The sequence below is a fragment of the Panthera onca genome, chromosome C2, assembly GCF_046562875.1.
Source record: "Panthera onca isolate mPanOnc1 chromosome C2, mPanOnc1 haplotype 2, whole genome shotgun sequence".
Lineage (NCBI taxonomy): Eukaryota > Metazoa > Chordata > Mammalia > Carnivora > Felidae > Panthera > Panthera onca.
The window spans coordinates 66514710-66539325 of NC_138347.1; the positions used below are offsets into that span (position 1 = coordinate 66514710).

Below are 24616 nucleotides of genomic sequence, written 5' to 3' on the forward strand. Positions count from 1 at the left end.
CTCCTCCTCCCTCTCATGCCCAGTTAGGTCTCCATTTCTTTTCTCATTTTGGGGTGATAACTTCATTAGAAGAGCCCTGAGTCATAGAATTGAGTCATTCATGTACTACAAAATAGACAACCCTAAAATATAGTTTTGAAATATCTATTTGTAAAAGACCTTTTTCCTCCCTACTTTTGATTCCTATTAGTTATCTACAACTGGATGTGTTTTGATTCTTTGGTGAAGCTGATGCATTAAGACTCAGCTGAGTAGGGGCACCTGGGTGGTTCAGTCTGGCTAAGTGTCTGACTTCAGCTCTGGTCATGATCTCACTGCTCGTGAGTTCAAGCCCCGAATGGGGCTCTGGGCTCTAATTCTGTGTCTAGGGCTGTCTCTGCCCACCCCTGCTCGCGCTCTGTCTCTCTCAAAAATAAACATTAAAAAAAAGAAAAAAGAAGAAGAAAAAAGACTCAGCTGAGTAAGTGCTTAGTATGTGATAGGCACTTAATGTTTGTTAAATAAATTATTTGTTACAAATCTTCTCTCCTTCTGTTTTGTATTTTAAGAAATTAGAGCCTGTGTATGTACCTGGAGGAAGTTTGCTAAATTGTAGCCAGCGGGGATAATAGAAGGTAGGGAAAGGGACACGTAATTCAGGATGGTGAAGTACATTTAGTTTTTTGAGTCAGAGATTTATATTTGAATCCAAGCTGAGTGATTTTTATTTTTAAGTTATGACCTGGTAAACTTGAGACTCTGAGTCTTTATTCCCTCATATGTTCTATTTGGATAATACTATTGTCACAGACTTGGCTGTGATGAACACATGGGAATATTTGTGAATAGTTGTCTTTGTTCTTTTGTGGTTTCCAAGAGTAGATGATCAAATGTGTTATCACTGAACTCTTATTTTTCTCCTAATCCCATCATTTATCATGCTTTGCCTAAGAGTCTTTGAGGACTCATTTCACCCTTTTGCCACATTCTTAAATCTTGCTTGCATGTTCCCTCTTATGTAGCTTGGTTTGCTGTTGCCAATTTTTGCCTTGGTCTTGAAAGGAAAGGTGGTGCAGAGCTCTGAGTTTCAACTTGTTTCTTCTCTCACGCTTAAGTAGTACCTCCTGTGCACACTACATAGTGCAGAGTGGTCCAGTTACAAGAAGAGTTGGGTATTTATCATATTGATTATTTAACAGCAGCTCTCCACCAGGAGTATGTGTTAAAATTCCTTGTGGAACTCTTAAAATTTATATTCCCGAGCACACTCCAGACCTATTGAGTCAGGATCTCTTGGCAGAGCCTGGGTATTATTTGAAAATAATTATTATTTAAAAATAATTTTTATGTTAACAGTTAAGAACTGGCTGCGTGTTGGAAGACCATCTGAAGCCACTAAGACAGATCAATATTTATAAATGTTAGTTTTGACGATCTCATGTTCTTTCCCAAAATCTTTTGATCACTTTCCTATTACTCAAGAATAAAGTCATAATGAAGTTTGACGTTTAAGATTCACTATGACCACCCTAGTTTATCTTATTAATTCTGTTTTTTACCATTCTTCTTATTACCTCTATTCCTAACTATACTGAAACTACAGTTAAGTATTATTTTCAACTACCTGATTCTCTTATGATCTAGAATGTCCTGTTCTCCTCCCCTTCCCTTGATCTCTGTAACAATTGCTTTTCTTGTAAATTCTACCTTAAACGGTCCACCTTCCATTGTGCTCTCAGCTAGAAGTCATAGTTCTTTGAACTCCCGGACACTTAATGTGCTTTATTTTCACACTGATCCCAGATGTTTATCTCCAGATATCTTTCATCTCTACTAAACTTTAAGCTTCTTGAGGGTAGATTTTGTGTCAATGTGTGTTTACCACCACCCACTCAGAAATACCCTTCTACTAAGTGTACTAAGTAACCCCCCACGAACCTCCTCCACTGCCGCCTCTGATTTTTGGAAAGTTGATTTGCATTTTTTAATGTGTCCTGAAATTTATAAAAATGCTGCTGGTGTGTTAAAGTAGTCTTAAGTCTTTTCCCATAAAATACAGAATTTCTTATTTTTCTTCTTGGATGCCAGACCTGGCTTTTGACAGGCTGGTTCTTGTTTACAACTGTGTTTTTGTGGTAAACATAGGACTCAAGATGTCAGGCCAACTCTTCCTCTTGTAATGTTTTCAGACATGATAATTGTTGGGAAACAGTACTTCATGATTTTGTCACGATATGCATGTCTTCCAAGCAGAGGTACCAACCGCCTTTTTTTGGGACTATCTTTTCCATGGATGTTTATATAGTGAGCAGTCTTGGAATATATATTGCTTCTCTCCTTAGCAAGGGTAAGTTTGCTTATTGTTCAGAATAATAAAAATAGAGTCTTTCTCCACACCATGCTTTCTTAGTGTCCAAGATAATAAATATAGCATCACCCTCTAGAGCAGAGGACAGGCATGTTTTTGCCCAATATAAAATAGTTCAGGAACTTCCGAGTCTCCTGTAACATAACCCACTGCCTGTACAGTTGTCACCTGGCCCTCTTTGCGTCACCCAGTGGGAATTGGGGCTCAGGGAATTGGCACAAAAGCTGACACTGGCTATTGCTATTGCCATGAGTAATAAAGTTCTTTGTTTCTGACCTAGAAGTCTTATGTCTTTCTCCAGCATCCATGAAACCACAGGGTAACTTGGTAGCTTACAAGTAGGGTAAAAATCTCAGATCTTCCACAGTTCTCGACAGTAATATAAAAGCCACTCTTTTCAGAACTGTAAAATAGCCCTGCTGTAAATAACTCTTGTTAAATCTTGGTTTCAATTAAGCCTGGCTCTGGAAACTTACCTGGATGAGGCTAGAATTCCTTATGGCTACATACTATCTTCTCTTTCCCCCCATTTAGGGGGGTTAAAAGACTGTTATTCTGAAATTATATTCTATAACCGTAATCTTTTTTTCTTTCTCTTTTCCCCAAATAAAAGCATTGCTATTTTATATGGAGGAGCTACACTGACAAGCGTGTTGATTTGTTTACTTAAAGCTGAAGTTTGGAATATATATGCTGTCTTCAAAAGAAATGGGATATTTGTGAGGATTTTTTTAAAAACTGGTTGTAACATGATAATTTTAATGATAAATAATCTAATAAACTACATAAATAATATGTGTTGGATGGTGACAAATGTTAAGGGGAAAAAAAGGATAGGGCATGGGGCGCCTGGGTGGCTCAGTTGGTTAAGCATCCGACTTCAGCTCAGGTCATGATCTTGTGGTTTGTGAGTTTGAGCCCTGCATCGGGCTCTGGGCTGACAGCTCAGAGCCTGGAGCCTACTTCGGATTCTGTGTTTCCCTCTCTCTCTGTCTCTCTCTCTCTCTCTCTCTCTCTCTCTCAAAAATAAACATTAAAAAGAGAAAAACAATAAAAAAAAAAAAAGGATAGGGCAGTGGTGAAATGTTAGATACAGTTGGCTAAGGAAGGCCTCACTGAGGTGACGTTTAAGTAAAGAACTGAAGTTAAGTTAGGAGACTAGCCATTTGACTATGTGGAGGGAAAACATTCCCAGCAGAGTAAACAAAGTGGTGCAAGACATTGAGGAGGCTGGGTAGTGATGCTTTGAAGACATACATTGAGAGGATTTATAGTGTTCCCATTTGTCTTAAATGTCTTTCTGCGCCACCAGAGCACTTGCTTTTAGGTTTATCTGTTGGGTACTTCTTGACTTATGGAAGGGGATTTTTTCCTTTAAAAGTATTTTTGAAAGCTACTGAATTAGATAATTTTTCTGCAGTATTCTCTAGTTCTCAGTGGTGGTCTCTGTAAGTGCCAGTCTTTCAACAGTGATGGAAGTCCTACTTCAGTGTGTTTTTTCCCCTTAACTTTTGTTTTAAATGTTTATTTATTTTTGAGAGAGACAGAGTGTGAGCGGAGGAGGGGCAGAGAGAGAGGGAGACAACAGAATCCAAAGCAGGCTCCAGGCTCTGAGCTGTCAGCACAGACCCCAATGTGGGGCTTGAACTCACAGACTGCAAGATCATGACCTGAGCTGAAGTGGGGCACCCAACCACCTGAGCCACCCAGGTGCCCTGAGTGTGGTTTTCTTTTTTTTTTTAATTCAAGAATTTGAGAGCTGATTTTAGACCTCACTTAAATGATTTTTCACTTTCACATAGTTTATATTTATATTTCCGTTGAAGAGAAGAGGCTGAGGCAGCCAGGAATAGTCAGAGAATAAGAGAGCATACCAACTAAAACCTCTCTAGCTAAGGTTACTCATTATCCTTTGTTACTAAATGTAAAAGCTGGTTTTCTATTCTTGTTGATCTTGAAAAATTAACACCATACCATTTCCTCCTTGAAACACTGTCCTGTCCCTCTGGTTGTACCATTTGTCTCAAGGCTTCTTCTTTCCTTGGGTTTATACCTTGACTTTCTATGCTGCTCCCTCCTATTACCCTTTTTGGCTACTCAGGTCTGCTTAATGGTTTTAGTTACCTCCACGTTGTTGATTCTCCTGTCAGAATTTCCAACCCCCATTCTTGAGCTCTAAGCAGTTATTATAAGTTGGCTTCTAACATATCCATTTTGGTGGCCATTGGTATATATGGATTCAGATATAAAAAGCAACTTTTAATCTTTTCCCTACAAAGCAAAAAAAAACCTGTTCTTTCTCTCTTTCTTTAATTGGTAAATAGTATCCTTGTCTAGTTACTTAAGCTAGAGTCTTTATTCTGGTGTCCATTAGTCAAAGACCATCAGGTGCACACCCATAGGTAAACAAAGTTGGGTTTATTGATGCTTTCTGTAGCAAGGGAACCCATACATCATGAGGAACCTTGGGGTGTCTCAGTAAGACCAAGCTGGACAGACTTAGAGAATTTGGGTTTTTGTTAGGTAATTTGGGGAGGATTAGGGAAATGGTGGGGGTTTGCTTTGCTTTGGGTGCTGTTAAAGAGTAGGGATAATTCTCCTGTGATTGGGTGTCTTAAGAAATCTTTTCTAGGAGAAGAGGACAGGGTGAAGCTAGAAGTGTAATTGGTAAAGAAGCATTCATTCATGTTAGTGGGATTTTTTTATGGTTGTACAGAGACCTTGCTTTTGTCTGTACTCAGACAGACTCAGACTCAGACAGGCTTGGTTTTGCCTCACTCCCATCATGGACACAGAAGACCTTGTCTGATGTTGGTGATCTGTGAGATTCTGTTTGACAGAAAAATATCACAACCTAGCTATGAGTGCTAGGCCACGTCCCAGCTGTGAGGAGCTGCTTTTGTTTCTCTTTCTCATTTATTTGGAATAGATGTAAAAGATCGGGTACCATTTTGGCAGTAGGAAGATGGATGAAGAGTATTTTAGACAGGGTATGTGAACAAAGAATTTACATGATATTGGCTGTTTGTGTGTGAGGAGCAGCAAAGAAACTTATTCTACTTGAAATATGTCAGTAGGATCTAGTGTTATGTTGAGGCAGAGATGCCTAGTTTACTTATTCCTTACCAGGAAAAGAGGGGTTGGAGGGGGTTATGTATCAATCACATACAGAGCTTTTTAAAACTAAATGTTTGTGTACTTACTGTGCACCAGGCACTAAGGACATAGGTGATCTCTCTTAATCCCTCAAGTAAATTGGGTTAGAAATGAAGGATGCATATCTCTGGCTTTGGGAATAAGAACCAAACTGGAGATCCAAGTGGGATTAGTGGTGTGGACTGTTATGTAGTGTAAGAGTATAAGTTTCAGCATAATAGTTTGGGTTTGAATCCTGCCCCCTACACACAATTAGTAGTTGTCTGATCTTGAGCGAGTTACTTAACGCCTTAGAATCTCTGAATTTTAGATTTAAATGGGCAATAATTACACTAGCCTTACAGTGTTGGCAATAATTTAGTAAGTACAAGGTATATACAACAGCTGCTGTAACTACTTTTATTGGCTGTGTGACTTCAGACCAGTTGCAAAACTCCTCAGAACCTCAGTTCTGATATCACTTTACAGAATTAGTATAAGATCAAAAAGTGTACACGAAGCATTTTATATACAGAAAGCACTATACAAATGAAATAAATATTAATGTCTAGGATATCATCTCTCAAGTGTTTGAATTTACTTGGCAGGTCAAGGACTGTGGTTGGGGTTTGATGTTTTGGGGTCAAATTATACAGGGTTTGAGTATTAGGATGAGAAATTTAGATTGGATGCTGTGGACTTTAGAAATTCAGACACTGGATAGACTTTAAGAAGAGCAGGGGGATGAGAGGACAAAAGTGGTGGCATAGGACAAAAGTTCTTGGAGTTGGGAGAGCCAAGAACGTGGGGGTGGGGGTGGGGGGGCCAAAGACCAGATCAAGGCAGCTATTTCAGGCTGAGTAGTGGGGGCCTAGATTAGTGAAATGACAGCAGAAATGAAAAATCTGAGATGTTCTAAGGAATTCTAAGGAATTACTAATTTAGTTACAAGTTCAGTGTGAGGGATATAGAAATAAGAAAAATAAAGACTTCTCGAACTTTAATTTGGAAAGGGATAAGTTAAATTTGTTAGATATAAATGGTTAGTAAGTTTGAAGAAATAGCCTCTGACAATGTACAGAATGCCTAGAGACTTGGCTTTAGATATTTACCTGGCTTTCCTCATAATGCAGGCCCCAATTTGTAATGTGCAAAAGGAAGGCTGTTGGAGAAGGGTGCAGGTTTCAGTGGTCAGTTGTAAAGATTTTGGTTTTAAGTTAAAATAAGTGTAAACATGTTAGAAATATGATTAAAAACTTTGCTGTGCTGCATTTAAAGGTGAAATTACTTTAAAATGGATTTTAAAAATATAGATGGAAAGATACATGATAAATGTTGATTGTAGAATCTCAGTGGGCACGGGGATGTTCACTATAAAATTCTTTCAACTTCTCTGTATTTGAAGGTTTTAATAATAACATGCTAGAGGGGGATGGAGGTATAAACTGTTTGCTAAAGGCTAGTCTTGAGAATTTATCTTGCCTGACCTGAGACTTTTGTTTTCTCTGTAGGAACTTTCCGCTGTACTTTTTGCCATACAGAGGTAGAAGAAGATGAATCAGCAATGCCCAAAAAAGATGCACGCACACTTTTGGCAAGATTTAATGAACAAATTGAGCCCATTTATGCTTTGCTTCGGGAAACAGAGGATGTGAACTTAGCCTATGAAATACTTGAGCCAGAACCCACAGAAATACCAGCCTTAAAACAAAGGTGAGTGAATGTAGGCCCTGTGCTCTTATGAAGAACACTTATAAGTTTGCCCTTGTTTTAACCACCTGTACTTTGGGGAGCAGAAGTGAGTAAGTAATCTACCCAGGAGACTAAAGACGCATTAAGAGGCGTTAACATAGATTCTCAGCTCTACCACATTTGTCTTATTGTGACCGTGATGAAAGTTGTTTGTACTGAATGCAGAGCAGTGTGGGCCTTAGGCAAAATCTTTAAATAGTCAAGTTTGACTTCAGCTATTCACTTGGCTTTGACCTGCTGCAACTCAGCCAGTTGTTAGCTAATCCTAAATTGGTGGTGCCTCTTGGGGATATTTGAATTTTCCTAGCCAAGTTCTGAAGGATGAAGTTCTTTAAAGAATACAGCATTTGTTTTTTCTTTTCTTTTTCTTTTTTTTTTAAAACTTTTTAAAATATTTATTTATTTTTGAGAGAGAGACACACACAGAGCACGAGAAGGGGAGGGGCAGAGAGAAAGGGAGACACAGAATCTGAAGCAGGCTCCAGGCTCTGAGCTATCAGCACAGAGCCCAATGTGGGGCTCGAACCCACGAACCATGAGATCATGACCTAAGCTGAAGTCGGATGCTTAACCGACTGAGCCACCCAGGTGCCCCAGCTTTTTTTTTTCTTTGAAGCATTTTAACCATACATTTCTTGCCTTCCTTAGTTTTCAATGCAACTTCTTTGAAAGTAAAGTATAGTAAGTGTAACATATGAGATAATACCTTCTTTTTAATGTGTTAATACTTTTTACTGTGGCTCCCTGTTTTTATTAGTATGCCTTAATGTTTGAATTACAGAAGCAACCTTAGTTTTGGCATACTACAGAAAGTGGTTTATATTCTTATAAGAAAATCATAAATGTGAATTGGAGTTAGGGGGTGTTTTCCTACTCTACCACATTTCTTTCTTCTTTCTAGTGTCCACCTAAGGGCTTAAGAGTTTATACCCTTGCGTAGCAATTATAACTGTATGCTGTTCAGGAGTGCTCTCAGTATTTTATATGCTCTGGTGCTAATGTTATAGAAAAGCCAGTTCTGGAGTCCTGAGCAAATTGAGTTTCTTTTGGATCGTTAAAAAACAATCCAATTGTATAGAAACTTTAGTATTTATATGTTGTTACTAATTTTCTAGTCTGGCATCATGGATCAGTTAGGATGCCTTTACCTGTGATTATGGAAAACCAAACAAAAAGTAGCTTGAACAGTAAGAAAAATCTGTCTAGTGTGACCAGAAGTGCTGAGGTAGTACAGTTCAATTAATTTCACAGCTCAGTTATATCCTCAAGGATCTATGTTTATACTCTGCTGTACTTGGCCTATTGGTTGTCCTCATGGAACCATGAGGGGAGCTAGTCTAAGATGGCTGTGTCTTTACGGGTATCACATGTAGAAGAAAATGTCCAAATGTAGAAAGAGAGACTGTTTCTTCCTGGTGTCCTAATTTAAGATTGAAGAAGGCTTTCCCAGAGGACAACCTTCATCCTACTCTATCCTAACATCTCACTAGCCAGAATTATTTATATGTATATTTCTAAACCAGAATCTGACAAAGGTAGTGAGATCACATGATTGGTATTTAGACTAGTTAAGGTTTACCTCCTAGGGCTGGGGAAGGCCCCTGAGTCCTTTGGAGCAAACAGCCATCTGTATTTGAATAAGACCAATAAGCAAAGAGAGAAACCACAATTGGTAGGCAACTAGTATCATCCACATCACAGATAGCCTTAAATTTTTGTTACTGGTCTTTGGTCTCTTTTCAAGTATTTATTTTGTATATCTTTTTCTGTTGACTTCTGTAATATTGTAACTCTGATGTAGAAGCCTATGAGGCAAATTGATTTTGCAAAAGCATAATTTTCTAAGCCTGTGGGTTATTTCATGTTGAAATATACCTCAACATTCTCTAATTGTTTTCTACATAATGTAATTCTATCTGCAGATTATTCTTGTGCTTCCTCCTCTGAGTACAGTTATTTTCCTGTTTATGAAGATGCTTTCCCACTACAATAGCATTCTTTCACCACCACCACTGACATCATGCCTCTAATATTCCCCTCCTACTGCAATTCACCTCCATTCCAGGACATTTATTTAGATATCCCTCACTCCATACCAGAGACAAATCTTAGTGGTACAGTGATGCTAGAGGCCCAACAGCAGCTCTGTATCTAGTCACCTGGTTTCTCCTTAGGAATGATGGTTACTTCAGGGATGAAGAAGGATCAGGAAATAAAGGAAATAAATGATCAGGAAAGGCTCTCCAACAGGTTGGTCACTAGAGAAGAAAGGCAGAAATGGGGGCAGGCAAGAGAGATAGAATGGGATATCTGGAACTGCCAGCCAGAACTAAGTCCAGTTGTTTCCATGTGGTCAGGAGAAGGACCATTGGAACTAGGTTAAAAGGTGTTACCCTGGTGGAGATGGCCTCACCATGCATTTGACAAACTCCACTGCCTGGATATGACATCTTGAAAGGGGTATGGATTTAGCATTTCTGTACTGTAGGATCTGTTTTGGAGGATAACGGTTCTGTAATAGCTGTTTTGCCTTAGGCATAAGAAAAGAAACATCAGTAGAGTGGCATGAGCGCTCAGAGATGATAGTAATTCATTGATTAAAAAAAAAAAAAGACTTAATTTAGTTTGGTTACTGATCTGTAACCAACTAAATTCTAGCTTATCCCCATGTTAGAAAACCAAAGGCCCCTGTGAAGGGCTGTGGGTAGACTTAACCTAAGAGCTGATGGACGGTTACAGCCCTTTAGCAAGTCAACCCATTGGTGATATTTAAAGTCTTTCTGTCTTTCTTAAGTGGAATTCTTTTCAGTAATCTCTTTTTTTGTCATCTGTTACCTAACAGTCACCTTGAAGATCTTTAAAATTTTAGTTTGAAATAATAGTCCTCCCTCACCCAAGTGAGTTATATGTCTTGAAAGTTCTAAAATTTCTTAGATAATGTAAAAAGATTCAAAACTGAATTGTCACTTTTGTCATCTTTAAGTAGAATGTGTACATTTTTTCCATAGATGAAATTTAAATATGCAGAAGAGGTGAACCTACCTGTCTCATCTGGGTTTTCTTTAGTGTCACATTTGCTGATAATTTAGATTTGTCTGTAACCGTGGTGAAGGTAGAGATAAAAATCTGTAGTGTCAATTCTCCCTGGTTAAAAATACCTTTTAAACATTTTTTTCCAAATTTAAAAATTGGTTTAACTTGTGGTCAAATACTTCCTGCTTCAAACTGGAGTAAAACCAATATTTAGTTTCTACAATGAAGTACTGAAAACAAAGACTTTTTAAAAGTAATCTCCTGCTAATATTTGTTTTAAATGTCCTCTTCTTTTCCTTCACTCTTCTTGTTCTTCTCTACTCAAGTACTGAATACTTGTTGACCTTCAGAAGATAGGTTTCAGACTTAATGCTAAAGATAGAGCATAGATGAATACTATGTATTCTAGATTTTATAGCGAGAAACAGTAGCTTCAGAAAGAGTAAATCATCTAAGAGTCTGGATGAAAGAGACAGATAAGGGCAGGGATATAGTTGGCCAGACCAGAGCTAGAGAAAAACTGAGTGGGTGGAGACAGAAAAGGCATAAGGCTACCTCAGGGAGGCACGTTTGGGACAGACCGGCAAAGTACAGCAAAATAAGGATTTTGGCTAAGGACAGAAGAGACATTAAAAGGAGTCCAGGAAACTAAGTGAGAAAGGAGAGGGTCAGAATATAGAGGGAGCACAGAAACATATAAATGAAGATCATTGTATTCAGAGAAGAGAGAAGAGATGAGAAAGGAAAGTATATGCACAAGGGAGACCAAAATTCAAAAAGCAACTTATATACCAGAGCAAGCAGAGTCAGATTATAGCGAAGGCAGTGACATAGCCTTTTAGAAGACAACATGGAACCAGGAAGGAGATAGCTGTGAGAGTGACTAGGAACAGATATGGATTAAATTGAGACATACATAGTAAAGAGTGCAAAAAGTAACATTAGATGAATGCAGTAAGAAAGAAAAGGTAGGAAGAAACCAGTTAATTGCAACCATAACAAGACATTTAAACTACAAGGTGCAAATAGACGGATTGGGTACAGAGAGATGCCTAGTAGGCCCAGAGTCAGAGTGGAAGAGCAGATAACTGGGACAAAGTCTGTGAGACAGAATGGCACAGCCAGAGGCACGGATCAGCATGGTTTGGACAACTGGAAAGAGCACATTTTTTTGATAGCAAAAGTGGCAGTAAGCTTGTAAATATCCAGAGGGAGAACAGGAGGGATAGAATAAGCCCATGATTACCTCCAGAGGGTGATTAGACACAGTGTTCCTAGGTTGAGATGTAATGGGCCAAGCAGTTACATGGATGGAGATCTACATCACAGAAATCTCGCATAAGCATGTAGTAAAAACAAAACAAAACAAAACAAAACAAACAAAAAACTCAAGTAGATGTTAGCGGGCCCAGGAAGAAGAGCAATGTAGTAAGCAGAAATGATGTAGGACCAAAGAGAAGGGAAAATAGTGAATGATTTCTGAGAAAGAGAAATACAGGACATAAAGCCAATGAAGAAGTGTTCATTAGGCTGAGATGAGACAGGGCTCCACACAGTCTAGGATCCATGGAAGAGATTCAGAGGAAAATGGAAGAGAAGTAAAGGAAAAATGGGCTACAAGAATCAGTCAATAGATACTTGAGGGAATACAGCAAAAGGTGTCAGAAAAGATACAGAACAGGCACTAAATAAGCAGGTAGTTCATGAAACATGAAGATAGTTCATAGGGATAAAACATAGCTTTCTAAACAGAGATGGAGGGAGATCTATGCATAGAAGCTGATGCAGAAAAAGTATCAGTAGCAGGCAGAGAAAGACCAGGCATAAGCCTAGACACACAATCAAGTACATTCAAAAGAATGTGGAATGGACTGAAAGTGAAACAAGCAGATAAAACAGGGAATAGCAGAAAGACTGAAAACTTAACTAATAGGAGATAACATAAGTGACTAGAGAAAGATAAGGAATGATCAGGCCTGGAACAGGCTAAGAAGATCATGGGTGGCAGAGGTAAAAAGCAAAACAAAATAGACTGAGAAATAGATCATGGTTACTGCAGGGTAGAAATAATGGTTGGGGATGGATACGAGAGTCAGCATAGGTACGGAAATGGAAAGATACAACTCAGTAGAAAAGAGGTTAATTGTGCATAATGATATGCCTTATTTGGTGAATAGCAAGAGGGGAACATTAATTCTAAGTTGAGGCTGGTTTTGTAGAATACTTTGCTAGCTTCTCGGCACAAAAAGAGGAAAAACACACAGAACCACTTTGAATCATTCTTGGTTCAGGTGAGAGAGTGTTTTAAAAATGTAACATGTTTTGTTTGTTTGGGTTTTTTTTTTGTTTTTAAACAAATTACTCATGAAAGGTATAACGGATTTTTGCCAGACTAGTGTCTTATGTCACCTTTATTATTGTCTCTTCTCCTTAAGTAGATTTACTGAGATATCTTAAATTATGAAACCTTATTAATTTGTATATATATCAGATGATCTAGTGTTTGAGGAAGTTAAATACAAATATGATACACTGAGTTATAAGAGTTTTCTCAGAATTGTTTAAGCATGTGTGCATGATTGCTAGATAGAATTTATTTGTAATTCTTCAGTAACCACCCCACCTCCCCCCCGCAACTGCACTTGTTTTCCAACACCAAAACTTTACTTTTTCTTCTTTCTGCCCTCTTCTAATCTTTTTTATAGCAAGGACCGTGCAGCAACCACTGCTGGAGCTGCTGGCCTGGCAGGTGGGCACCACCGGGAAGCATGGACCACCAAAGGTCCCTCCTATGAGGACTTATACACTCAGAATGTTGTCATTAACATGGATGACCAAGAAGATCATCGAGCCTCACTAGAGGGCAAATCTGCCAAAGAGAGACCCATTTGGTTGAGAGAGAGCACTGTCCAAGGAGCATATAATTCTGAAGAGATGAAGGAAGGTAAGAGTAGAAGTCAGTAAAATGAATATCTTGGGTTCAGTAGAAAATGAACTTGACTTAGTGGGCAGTTCTTAGGTTTATTGGTAATTCGTTATGTTTGTTTTATAAAACGTGCATTATAGCAGGAAGTAAGAAATTCAGCAATAAGCATTAAAACCAACAAATATATATTTGTATTACCCTTCAACTTAGTTGAAGTGATAAGTAGACCCTTTTTAAATCTCCATTTTCAGATTTAAGAAATTACCATTTCATTGTCTTAATTTTGTGGAAAAGTGCTATTATGTTCAAAGTGGACAAATTCACCTCTTCTTTATTCTTTTGTTGCCCTAACTTCTGCATTTTTATTTCTCTGAATTGGGAGCCAAAACTATACACTAGTCCAGACTCTTATATGTTGTCTCCTCATGAACATTAAGGAGTTTGTGCTACCTGAAATATATAAAAAGAAGCTACCTGAGTAAAGGATTATGGATTCTTACCATCCAAGAAGATTGACAGAGCTCCATATTAGATTTTAGAAATCTCAGTGATCCATAAAGGGTTGAAAATTACATAATAACCAGCAGTTTGAAAACTACAGCATTTTACTTTTTAAAACTTTAAGGATTCAAAGACTTTGGGTGGTGATGTTTGGGAGTATATAGAAAATACAAGACTCAGACTGGACAAAGATTACTCAGAAACTGGGAAGCAGAGATGAAAAGGAGTCTGTATCTCTGGTTATGTTTCATCAGCATTAGAATCTATGTGATTCTATTCCCAGGTTATGCATCATTTCTAACATATCATCTGAGTATTGTTCTGTAATGGTAAAGAATTATCAGTAACTGAAAACCTCTTGTGTTTTGGTATTTCTCTAACCTCTTTTCCCTTTATGATTTGCATTTCTTTACTAATTATAGCAAACTGTGTATGCAAATAATTAAAAAAGTAGTGTGGAGTTGGGTGGTGATGGTAAAATCAGCTAATACCTCTACTGTGATTCTCTTTGGTGTTTGAATTCTAGTTGGAAAAAAAGTTTTCCTTGGGAACCATAGGGCACTCTCTAGCTCCTTCCTGCTGATTAGCTTGGCTCTGGTGTTCAGTTATTTTGATTCAAATTGTTTTAGATTATATAGGAGTGAGGCTGTGAACTACTGAGGAGTCTCGTTTTCTCCAACTTGGCCTCCTGCCTGTTCTTAAAGCTACCAAACCTTTTCTTTGAACTTAGAAACAAAATTGAATAAAATAAGTCTCATAAGCTTAACATTCGATGTGTTCAGTTCCTAGAATGATAGAATTTGAATTATAAAGGCCTTTAAAAAGTCATAGTTTACCCAATTCAGACTTGTCAATATTTCTTCCTATATAAAATAGGATACTAAGATGTCTAAATTTGTCTTCTTTAAGTTTTATGACAGAATAGGCTCTGTCTAGTGAGTGTGAAGTGAGTCTTCTTTGTCCAACACTTTTTTTAAAGTGTTTATTTTATCTTAGAGAGAGAGAGAGAGAGAGAGAGAGACCAAGTGTGAGCAGGGGATGGGCAGAGAGAGAGAGAGGGAGACACAGAATCTGAAGCAGGCTTCAGACTCTTAGCTGTCAGCACAGAGCCCTGTGGGGGACTTAAACTCATGAACTGTGAGCTCATGACCGGAGCTGAAGTCGAATACTTAACTGACTGAGCCACCCAGGCGCCCCTTGTCCAACACTTAATTTTCCTCGGATTTCAAGTCATTTTAATATATTTCAGAATTTTATAGATTCTATCAGGTGCTCATTAGTATACTGAAAGCTGCTTTCCTTATAAATAGTCCTCTTCCCCCATTCCACCTTCATCTACATTTTTTGTTTTATTTTAATTGTCTTTTTCTGGGCCTTTTCCAACCATAATATACTTAATATCCAGCGACCAGAACAAAATATGTTGTCCATGCATAGATTCATCATTAATGATTTGAGTTTTACTTCCAGTATCCTGATTTTTACCTGATGCTTGTTGCTCTGTGTCTAGAAGCATATTAAGACCAACAACTTCAGAAACATGTGCAGGGATTTTTAAAGACCCTCCCTTGCCCTGTATCAGATAGCTTGGACCAGGTCTTTCAATATCTTTTAGATTATTTTTTTGTGGGCAGATTTTTTACACTTGCCGGTATAAAAAGAAATCCGCCAGTTTTCTGCCATTTATACAACTTTCAGCTCCTCTTATGTATGTTTTTTTTGCCACTAGTTTGGCCTTTAAGCATCCAGAATTGCTTAGCATCATCAGTGAACTTGACAATTTCCTGTTATATACATCTTCTTTGTAATTTATAACTCTATTAAATAAGACTGTGCTTGGAACTAGTGTTTCTACTTTACCATCCAGAAATTTGCTCATTTATCCTTATTTTCTTTCTGTCTTCATCTGTAACAGAATGGTTCCTTTTTCCCCCCAAACCTCTCAAGACCCTTGTCATAAATCTTTTAGATGTGACTAGTTTATGAAACTAAATTGCTTTGCCCCTAATTTTATATTTACTTTAAACATTAATCAAAATCCTATGTTGGTAATAATATTAAGCTTATTGGAAAATTCTTATCAAAGCAATGATTGCTTTAGAGACAATTCCTTGTCTTTTTTTTCCTATCGAAATACTGCATTGGCAGTAAGGACTCTGCGGGCGGGGGGGAGCCTCAGCCTTCGGCAGTGTTTTAAAGTAGTGAAGTTTGACTTTAATTCTCATTTTTACATCCATGATACTAGAAGCCTATTTTCTCTAACTTGGAACTTCTTGAACTTTTCTTGAACTTTCTCTAACTTGAACTTTTAACTTCTCAGTTCCTGTTTCCCTTTCTGTCTCTTAGTTGCCTATTCTCTTCTCTCAGGAGTTCTACACTTTCTAAATTGTCCAGGGTTACACTAATCCATCCTAGTGTGTTAATGAGAAGATGCTTTCACTTCATTCATGGCCGGAGTTGGTCATTTCTGGGTTTTTTGTTTTTTTTTTTTAAGTTTATTTATTTGTTTTGACAGAGAGAGAGCATACATGTATACACAGTTGGGGGAGGGGCAGAAAGGGAGACAGAGAATCCCAAGCAGGCTCCATCCACATTGTCAGTGTGGAGCCCAATGAGGGGCTCAAACTCGTGAATATGAGATCATGACCTGAGGCCAAGTCAGACACTTAACTGACTGAGCCACCCAGGTGCCCCATTTCTGGGCTTTTTGTTGTTGATGATGATGATAGATAACACTAATCCAAGTGCCAAGTTTATTCTAAGTGCTTCACAGATATTAAGATATTCACTTAATCCCCACAATTATCCAGTGACGATATACTATTATTTTTTTCCTCTCTATACTTGAGAAAATTGAAGCAGAGAGAGATGAAGTAACTTGGCCAAAATCATACAGCTAATAACTGTTAGAGTCAAGATTTGAATCAGAGAGTTAGGTTCCAAAGAATATTTTTAATCCTTTTATGTTTTATTATTTAAAAAAACTTTTTTAATGTTTATTTTATTTTTGAGAGAGAGAGACAGAGCGTGAGCAGGGGAAGGGCAGAGAGAGGGAGACACAGAATCTGAAGCAGGCTCTAGTCTCTGAGCTGTTAGCACAGAGCCCGATGTGGGGCTCGAACCCGTGAACCGTGAGATCACGACCAGAGCTGAAATCGGACACTTAACCAATTGAGCCACCCAGGCGCCCCAATTTTTTTAATGTTTATTTATTTATTTTGAGAGAGTGCACCCACAAACAGGGGAAGGGGCAGAGAGAGAGATAAATTCCCAAGTGGGCTCTGCAATGTGGGGCTCAATTCCATGAACCATGAGATCACAACCTTAGCCAAAATCAAGAGTTGGACACCCAACCAACTGAGCCACCTAGGTGTGCCTAATTCTTTTATATTTTTTAAATGGTAGTATATTTGGTATTCAGAATACAGAATACAAATGTTTTTCTTTAATTTTTTTATGTGTAACTTTTCATGATGTGTACACAAAGTGATAGGTATGTGGTGAGAGAAGCTTTGTTCCTAAGACTAGATTCCTTTTTATAAAGAGTTCAAAGTACCCTTAGTTTGTTTCAGAAAAATAAAGCTGCATTTATTCACCAATTCATCAAATATTAATTCAGTGCCTAAGAAGTGATAGGCCCTATTCTGGGTGCATGGAATATATCATTGAATAAAAAAAGTAAATATCTGCTTGTGGAGAACCTACATCCTGGGAAAGGAGGTGACAAAGACAATAGACATAAATTATTATGTTGGAAAATAAGTGCTATGGGGAAAGAAGAAAGCATTGGGAGTATAGGATGGGGTGAATTAACAGAAGGCAATATTTGAATGAAAACATAAAAGATATGAAAGATTCAGCTATGTAGATACATAGAGGAAAAATATCCCAGGTAGAGGAAACAGGCAGTGCAAAGGCCCTAAGGTAGGAGTGAGTGTGGTATGTGCAGGGAATAGCATGGGGGCTACTATGGCAGGAGTAGAATGAGCAAAGGGAAAGAGAAAAGGTAAGTAAGTGAGCAGGAGGCGTTCCAGATAACGTAGGACTTTAAAGACCATTGTAAAGCTTTTGGCTTTTACTTTCCAAGCAAGATGAGAAGCCACGTTTGTGATTTCCTATTTTGCCAGCTACTGTGCTTGTTCCTTCATAGACATAATTACATTTGTTCTTATACAAAGCCCTGTAAGACAGATGTTTTTATCACTCCATTTTACAGGACAAGGTACCAAAGTTCAGAGACTAAAAACTTGCCCAAAGCAGTGTAGCTTGCATGTAAAAGAATGAGGATTCGAATCCAGACTGTGTTACTCTTAGAACCCATGCACTTAAACCATGCTACTTAAATTCCAGTTTGTGAGAAACATTTTGAATCTCTTATGGACAGTTGTTCAAAAACTGGAACCAGTGAAGTCTGTGTTACTTTATAATAATGTATTTAAATATTAAAATATTACATATTTTATTCATTATAAAGGAATGCCTTGTATATTTAAGGATATTGATTTTCTGGGTTTTTCCTTCCAGGTGGCATAGATATAGATGCGTTTCAGGAGCGTGAGGAGGGCCGTGCAGGGCCAGATGATAACGAGGAGGTCATGCGAGCACTGCTCATTCATGAGAAGAAGACCCCCTCTGCCACAGCAGGCTCAGTGGGGGCGGCTGCTCCTGTCACTGCTGCCAATGGCAGTGACTCGGAGAGTGAGACCAGTGAGTCAGACGATGACTCCCCACCTCGACCAGCAGCTGTGGCAGTGCATCATCGGGATGAGGACGACGAGGAGGACGATGAGTTTGAGGAAGTAGCAGATGACCCCGTTGTTATGGTGGCTGGCCGACCATTCTCCTACAGTGAAGTGAGCCAGCGGCCAGAGCTAGTGGCCCAGATGACACCAGAGGAGAAGGAAGCATACATAGCAATGGGACAGCGCATGTTTGAGGACCTCTTTGAGTGAGCTTTCCCTATCTTTTCTTCCTTTCTCCAATGCTAATTTCAAAAAGAAATTCCCTACCTTTGAAGAAAAGTGTTTAAGTGGTGTTCTGCCTTTCTTGAAGTAAAGAGCTCAAGAATAATGGGAGAGAAAGTTTGATTTTTATGCCAGAAGCTTCCCCAAAGGTAGGTTGGCTATAAGCATTTCCTTCCCTGTTATTACTACAGTATTAATACCTTGCTGTATTTCAAATTTACCTAATCTTTGCCCCATTTTTCTCCCCTTCTGAAATGAATGCAGGCAGTCTTCCTGTCTGCCTGTAGAAGCCCACTATGACAGGTTATACGAATTCACTGATCACCTCCGTTTTGTTCTCACCAAGGATTCCCAACAGTTCCTGGTATTGCTGCCAAGAAGTTTGGCAACAGGCGAATCAATGATGAGTGACAGAAAAAAAAAAAATCTTAAAACTTCTTATTGCCACACAGTTGAGGATTGGAGTCAATATATAAGACTCCGATGAAAATTTGTGTCTTTCGAGCTGACTTGACTGATAGTGTGTTGTTTTGCTTCATGCCTTTTGGTTTGGCTGTTGGATGATAGAAAACAGAATGTATACTTGGTAAGCCCTTGTGAAATTAGGAAAAAAAACATGGATGTAGGACGAATTCCTGTACAGGGTTGGGGAGTGGAGAGCATTGGGAACAGTGCCTTTTAGAATTGCCTGAATTTGTGCTGATTTGGACATCCTTTATGGAAAGCTGAGACTGGTTCCCTTCTTTTTCCTATCTTCTACAGTGGTATAAATTGTTAAATGAGGCCATTCCAGCAGAAATCAGCATATAAAAATTATTACTCCTCTCTTTTTTTTCCTTTCTCAACATCATTGAAGGCCTTCTTTGTCTCTCTTTTGATTCTTGTCCGACATGGTGTTTTAGAATGCATCTAGTGCATCATTGAACATTGTAACCTCAAGGAATGTAGCTTACTTTTGGTTCTGATGTATAGCATGGTATTATTCCCTAAGGCAGAACTTTAAAAATAAAGAATATTCATGCAAGGGTCTATAGCAATTGTATTTTTTTTGTAATATTTTTCCTTGCATTATAATTTTTAAGTATTTATCATATTATAGTACACGTGTGAAGATAGATTTTAGAGTATCTGAGCCTTGTATGAAGTGATGTTTCATTTACTTGGGTTGTATTAATGATTGAATATTGACAATAAATCTATTTTATACCAACCAAAATTTGTTAATTTCTAGCTCTGTAACATCTTGGAGCATAATTAAAATGAATACTCTTCCCATTAAAACAGTGTTTCAGACTTTTTTCTCTTAATAGTTCTCTTTCAAATAACAGATACAGTTGTATGTGGTCTAAGTTTTTTCTGGCAATAAGCTGCCTTATGAATGACTTTTATGTATGTATCTTGTATATATGGTCCTATTCTTATTCTTTTAAACATTGTTTTTAAACTTTCATAGTTCTAGGAATAAGTTCATTTAAGTAAAATATTAATCAGGTTATTTATTTACTTACTTATTTTTATTTAAGTAATTTCTATACCCAACATAGGGCTTGAACTCGCAGACCCCAAGATCAAGACCCACACACTCTTCCGACTGAGCCAGCCAGGTGCCCCTAATCAGATGTTTTAAAACATAGTTGTAAGTGAACTGTCAGCTCTTTATTTCAATGAATGATTGTTTCTTGCTATTTTTTCTTGAATCTAACTTGCATGTTCTACTTTTGAGAGCTACTGTTCTAGTTTTTCTTTCCTGTTATCTACCAGCCTCTTAAAGAATCATAGACTAGTTGCATATTTCTTTCCTCTCCTTCTTACAGTCTGTGTTTTTCCCTATACTACACTGAAATGGCTTTGTCCAGTGTAACAGCCCTTTATTTCTCAGTAATCCATCTTTTCTCCTTGAAACATTTTCACATCCTAGCCGTTATGCTGTCTTGGATCTCCTTAGTTCATTGGCTATTCTTTCTCAGTCTTCAGACTTTATTTCCTCCTCTGCTGTATCTATGCTGTATCTTTAAGCATAACTCAAGGCCTAATTCTGTGTGTGTGTGTGTGTGTGTGTGTGTGTGTGCGTGCGCGCGTGCGCGTGTGTGTGTGTGTGTGTAATTTGTGTTACAGAAGAATGTCACAAGTGAAGACACAAGTATGAATAAGTATCTAGTGCAGCAGTGTTTGAAATAAAATATAGATACATAAATATATTAAATATGCATCGATCAGGAATTAAATCATTTTTTCATGAAGTTCTGTAGCCATTAAAGAGAATGTATTGATAGGCAAAGATATTCATTATGTGTTAAGTATAGAAGGATTCTGGTTTTCTACATGTGTATGTGTAAAGAAGAAAGTATCTAACATATAATACTTACTATGTGCTTTACATCTGTTAACTCATTTAATCCTTTATAACAAAGCTTTGAGGTAGATATTTGTATTCAAAGATACATATAATAAGCGATGATAGTTACTGTGGTCTTAATGGGTTATAGTGGAAAAGATATTCCCATTTTGTAAAAAGAATCAAGTGGACATTTAAAGAAGCTCTTGTAGAAAATATGCAGTAGAATTAAAGAAATAGAATGGCAAAAGCAAACTTTATGTTAGACTAGGATTTTTAGGTGTGACTTACTTTTTTAAAATCCTGGGTTTATCATTTCCTTAGAGAAATATCTCTGATTTTATGCCCAAAATTAATAGGAAAATATAATTTAATGTGTAACATTTTGGACATTACCCCCTATTTCTATAATATACACAGGGATTCGATAGAGTTTGATATTATTTCATTGGACAGATTTATGTGTGTTGAATTGCGCAATAATCTGGTGAGAAAAGCCAGTCAGTGACAGCATGACCAAACATGGGAACCCTGCCAATTATCAGCCTCTGAAGCTGTAGTAAGGGCAGGCTCACCAGCAAAGTTGGTTGATAGATGTAGTCAGTGTCTGTTGACCTAAGGATGGCTGGAATTGTTACACTCAACAGCCTGTAATAAGGATTGGCCAGGAACTCATCGTCTCTGAGTGAGTTATTATAACTCTAGTATCAGCTGCACAGGTGTCCCAACCTTTCACTGTCCATTAAGATTTAAATAAAGAACACTTTTATTGTAATATTATGGGATACTTCTTACAATATCGTTTCTCTTTTTCTGGTGGGGAGAGTTGTGGAGGGGGCTAGTGTGGTTTATATTCTCCTGCTCTGCCTCCCTGCTTTCCTGGCTTCTCCACATCTCCTCCACACCACCTATACCAACTCCCACAGTGCCAGCAACACAAGTCCATGTAGCAGATACTCACTGAAGTTTTTACAGTAGTGGGAAGGAGCTGGGCAATGAGAGGGCGTTTTATCTCAGCACTGCAGTGTCAAATATAAGAGTAGATCATATATATCCTTGTTCTTAAAGAGTTTTTGCCATCCTTACCTGTCTCATCCCAAGTCCTGCCTTCAAATCTTGCTGAAATTTCAGCTTCCTGTTTCCCTCTCTTCATCACACCTTTTTTTCCAATGGTCTTGGAAAGTTATAAATGTATTAAAGAAAATAACTTGTTTTATTCCTATTTCAAGTAGTGCCTTGAAAGCTCTTATATCCAAAGTGGCCTATCCAAGATGGTTCCCTAACCAATGGGCCATCTTCCCATTGCTAAGTGTCAGCATAAGAGGTTAATTGGCTCTAAAAGGAACATTTTTCTTTTTCCACTACACTAAAAAATATTATTCATTATACTTTGCCAAAAGTCAAATGAATAACATGATGAATAACAATCTTGGCCTTCAGATGATCCATTACCTTATATCTGGTAGAAAACTGCTTTAATTCTGTCTGCCCTTGAAGTTGAAGCCTCTTTCTTTCTTTCTTTCTTTCTTTCTTTTCTTTCGAGAGACAGAACATGAGCAGGGGAAGGGCAGAGAGAGAGGGAGACACAGAATCTGAAGCAGGCTCCAGACTCTGAGCTGTCAGCACAGAGCCCGACGTGGGGTTTGAACTCAGGGACCACGAGGTCATGACCCGATCTGAAGTCGGACACTCAACCGACTGAGCCACCCAGGCGCCCCTGAAGCCTTTTTCTTATTTACTTGCCTGCTTTCCCCAAATAGTACTTATGGAATATTGCTAATACTTAAGGAGTATTAAGTTTAAATTATCTAAAAATTTTTTCCAGGGGTGCCTGGGAGGCTCAGTCAGTTAAGCAGCCAACTTTCAATTTTGGCTCAGGTCATGATCTCATGATTTGGTGAGTTTGAGCCCCTCATTGGGCTCTGCACTGAGAGTGTGGAGCCTGCTTGGGATTCTGTCTCCCCTCTCTCTGCCCCTCCCCCAATTGTGCTGTCTCTATCTCTCTCAAAATAGAAAAATAAACTAAAAAATTTTTTTTAAATAATAAATCAATCCAATTTGGCTTGCCTGGAACTCAGAAGAGTAGGTTCTAGTCTCAGCTCCAATTAAACAGACACATAGTGACATTGTTACCTGAGGCAGTCTTTCTGGGCCAGTTTCTCAGCTGTCAATAATGAGAGGATTATGCTAGAATCACAGTGATTCCTTTCTGCTCTGATATCTTATGGAGGTAAGTGGTAGGTAATAGATTTTTAAATGAGGCCTAATAACAAAAACCAAAAAGCCTTCTGATGAGCAACAGCAATTCAAACCAGGTGAAGGAGATATCAAATGAGGGACTGGTGTAGTTGGCAGGTTTAGTATTTAAAATATAGCCAACTTCATCCTAAACATTAGTAACTAGGTTTCTCTTTGGTACTTCACTTCTAATCATCTGAATGACTGAGGAGGAAATAATTGAATGTTTCATAACAATTTTTGGTATTGTTTTGAGAGAATTGGACACTGAATGGAACAAGATTGGGAAGAGCAGTTCATTCTGTCTTGTACCAGTTGGTTCTATGGCTAGATTCCCAGCCAGGACAAGAGAAAGACTTAAATATGTACCTTTTTGTTTTCTTTATTCCTGAGCTTAAAATAAGTAATTAAGAAGTGGAAATCAAAAAACAAAATATGAAAATCTTTAGAATTTAGAAATTGGCCCTATTCCACCTTCTATTTATTTAGCATTTCGTTTCCACCAAAGCTATTTCACGTGTGTTATCTCTAGTAGATCTCTAGCTGGGCTACTATCACTTTGTTTTTCTTTAAATACCTAAAAATTTCTTGGGGAAATGAAGATTTTTCAGAAAGGAATTGGTATTATGGTAAATTTACTGTCTATTCTGTTGGCTTTTAATATTATAAAAGCAGCAAACTGAACAAGATAAGTACAGGTACTCCTAAACCATGTAAAACCAAATGGGTTGAGAAGAGTCATGAAATTTTATTTCTTCCTTTGAAGAGCTAAAGGAATGAAGTAATTATGGTGTGCCCTGAAGGAAAGAAACGAGTCTCTTAACTTCTGTTAAGAAAGAGCTTCACATCCTTCTGAGTACTAGAGGATGCCTTTCTTCTTCCATTTGCAAAGCACATAGGCCTAGTACACGACCCAGTTTCAACAATCAACCCACATTTCCCACCACACAAAAGTACATTATCGCCCACCTAATGTAAATAAGTCTGAGAAACTAGTCTGAAAAGAAGGCTGGTGCCAGGTCCTAAAGTGCCTTGAATCATGTTAAGGCACACAGGATGGTTGTACGGTTTTGTTGTTATTATATAAATACATTAATTATTTAAAAACTCATCCAATAATAAATATATAGTTTTTTAAAAAGAACCCCCCCCCCAAGCCCATCCCCATCTCACTACCCTGAGATAACCATTATCGATAGTTTAATGTGTGTATCCCAGACCTTTTCTAGGCCTTTAGAAACAACATGCACACGATACCCCCCAATTCACTGTAATGCTTTTTAAGTAAATGCAACCACATACATGTTGCCAGTTGCTTTTGAAGTATCTTGGATATCTTTTCATGTCAATATATTTAGATCTGCTTCATTTTTAAAAATAAGGAC

The 24616-nt window shown here is 38.0% G+C and overlaps 1 protein-coding gene across 3 annotated transcripts in view; it reads left to right on the forward strand.

Moving 5' to 3' along the window:
• Positions 1–19874, forward strand: part of GTF2E1 (general transcription factor IIE subunit 1) — a 35785-nt gene extending 15911 nt beyond the window's left edge. For all 3 annotated transcript variants that reach the window (XM_060639865.3, XM_060639867.1, XM_060639866.1), the window contains exons 3-5: positions 6994–7195; positions 12973–13211; positions 18219–19874. In XM_060639865.3, the coding sequence (XP_060495848.1) occupies positions 6994–7195; positions 12973–13211; positions 18219–18646 (869 nt within the window). In that variant the 3' untranslated portion in view covers positions 18647–19874. The remainder of the gene's footprint in view (positions 1–6993; positions 7196–12972; positions 13212–18218) is intronic.
• The last annotated feature ends 4742 nt before the right edge of the window (positions 19875–24616 follow it).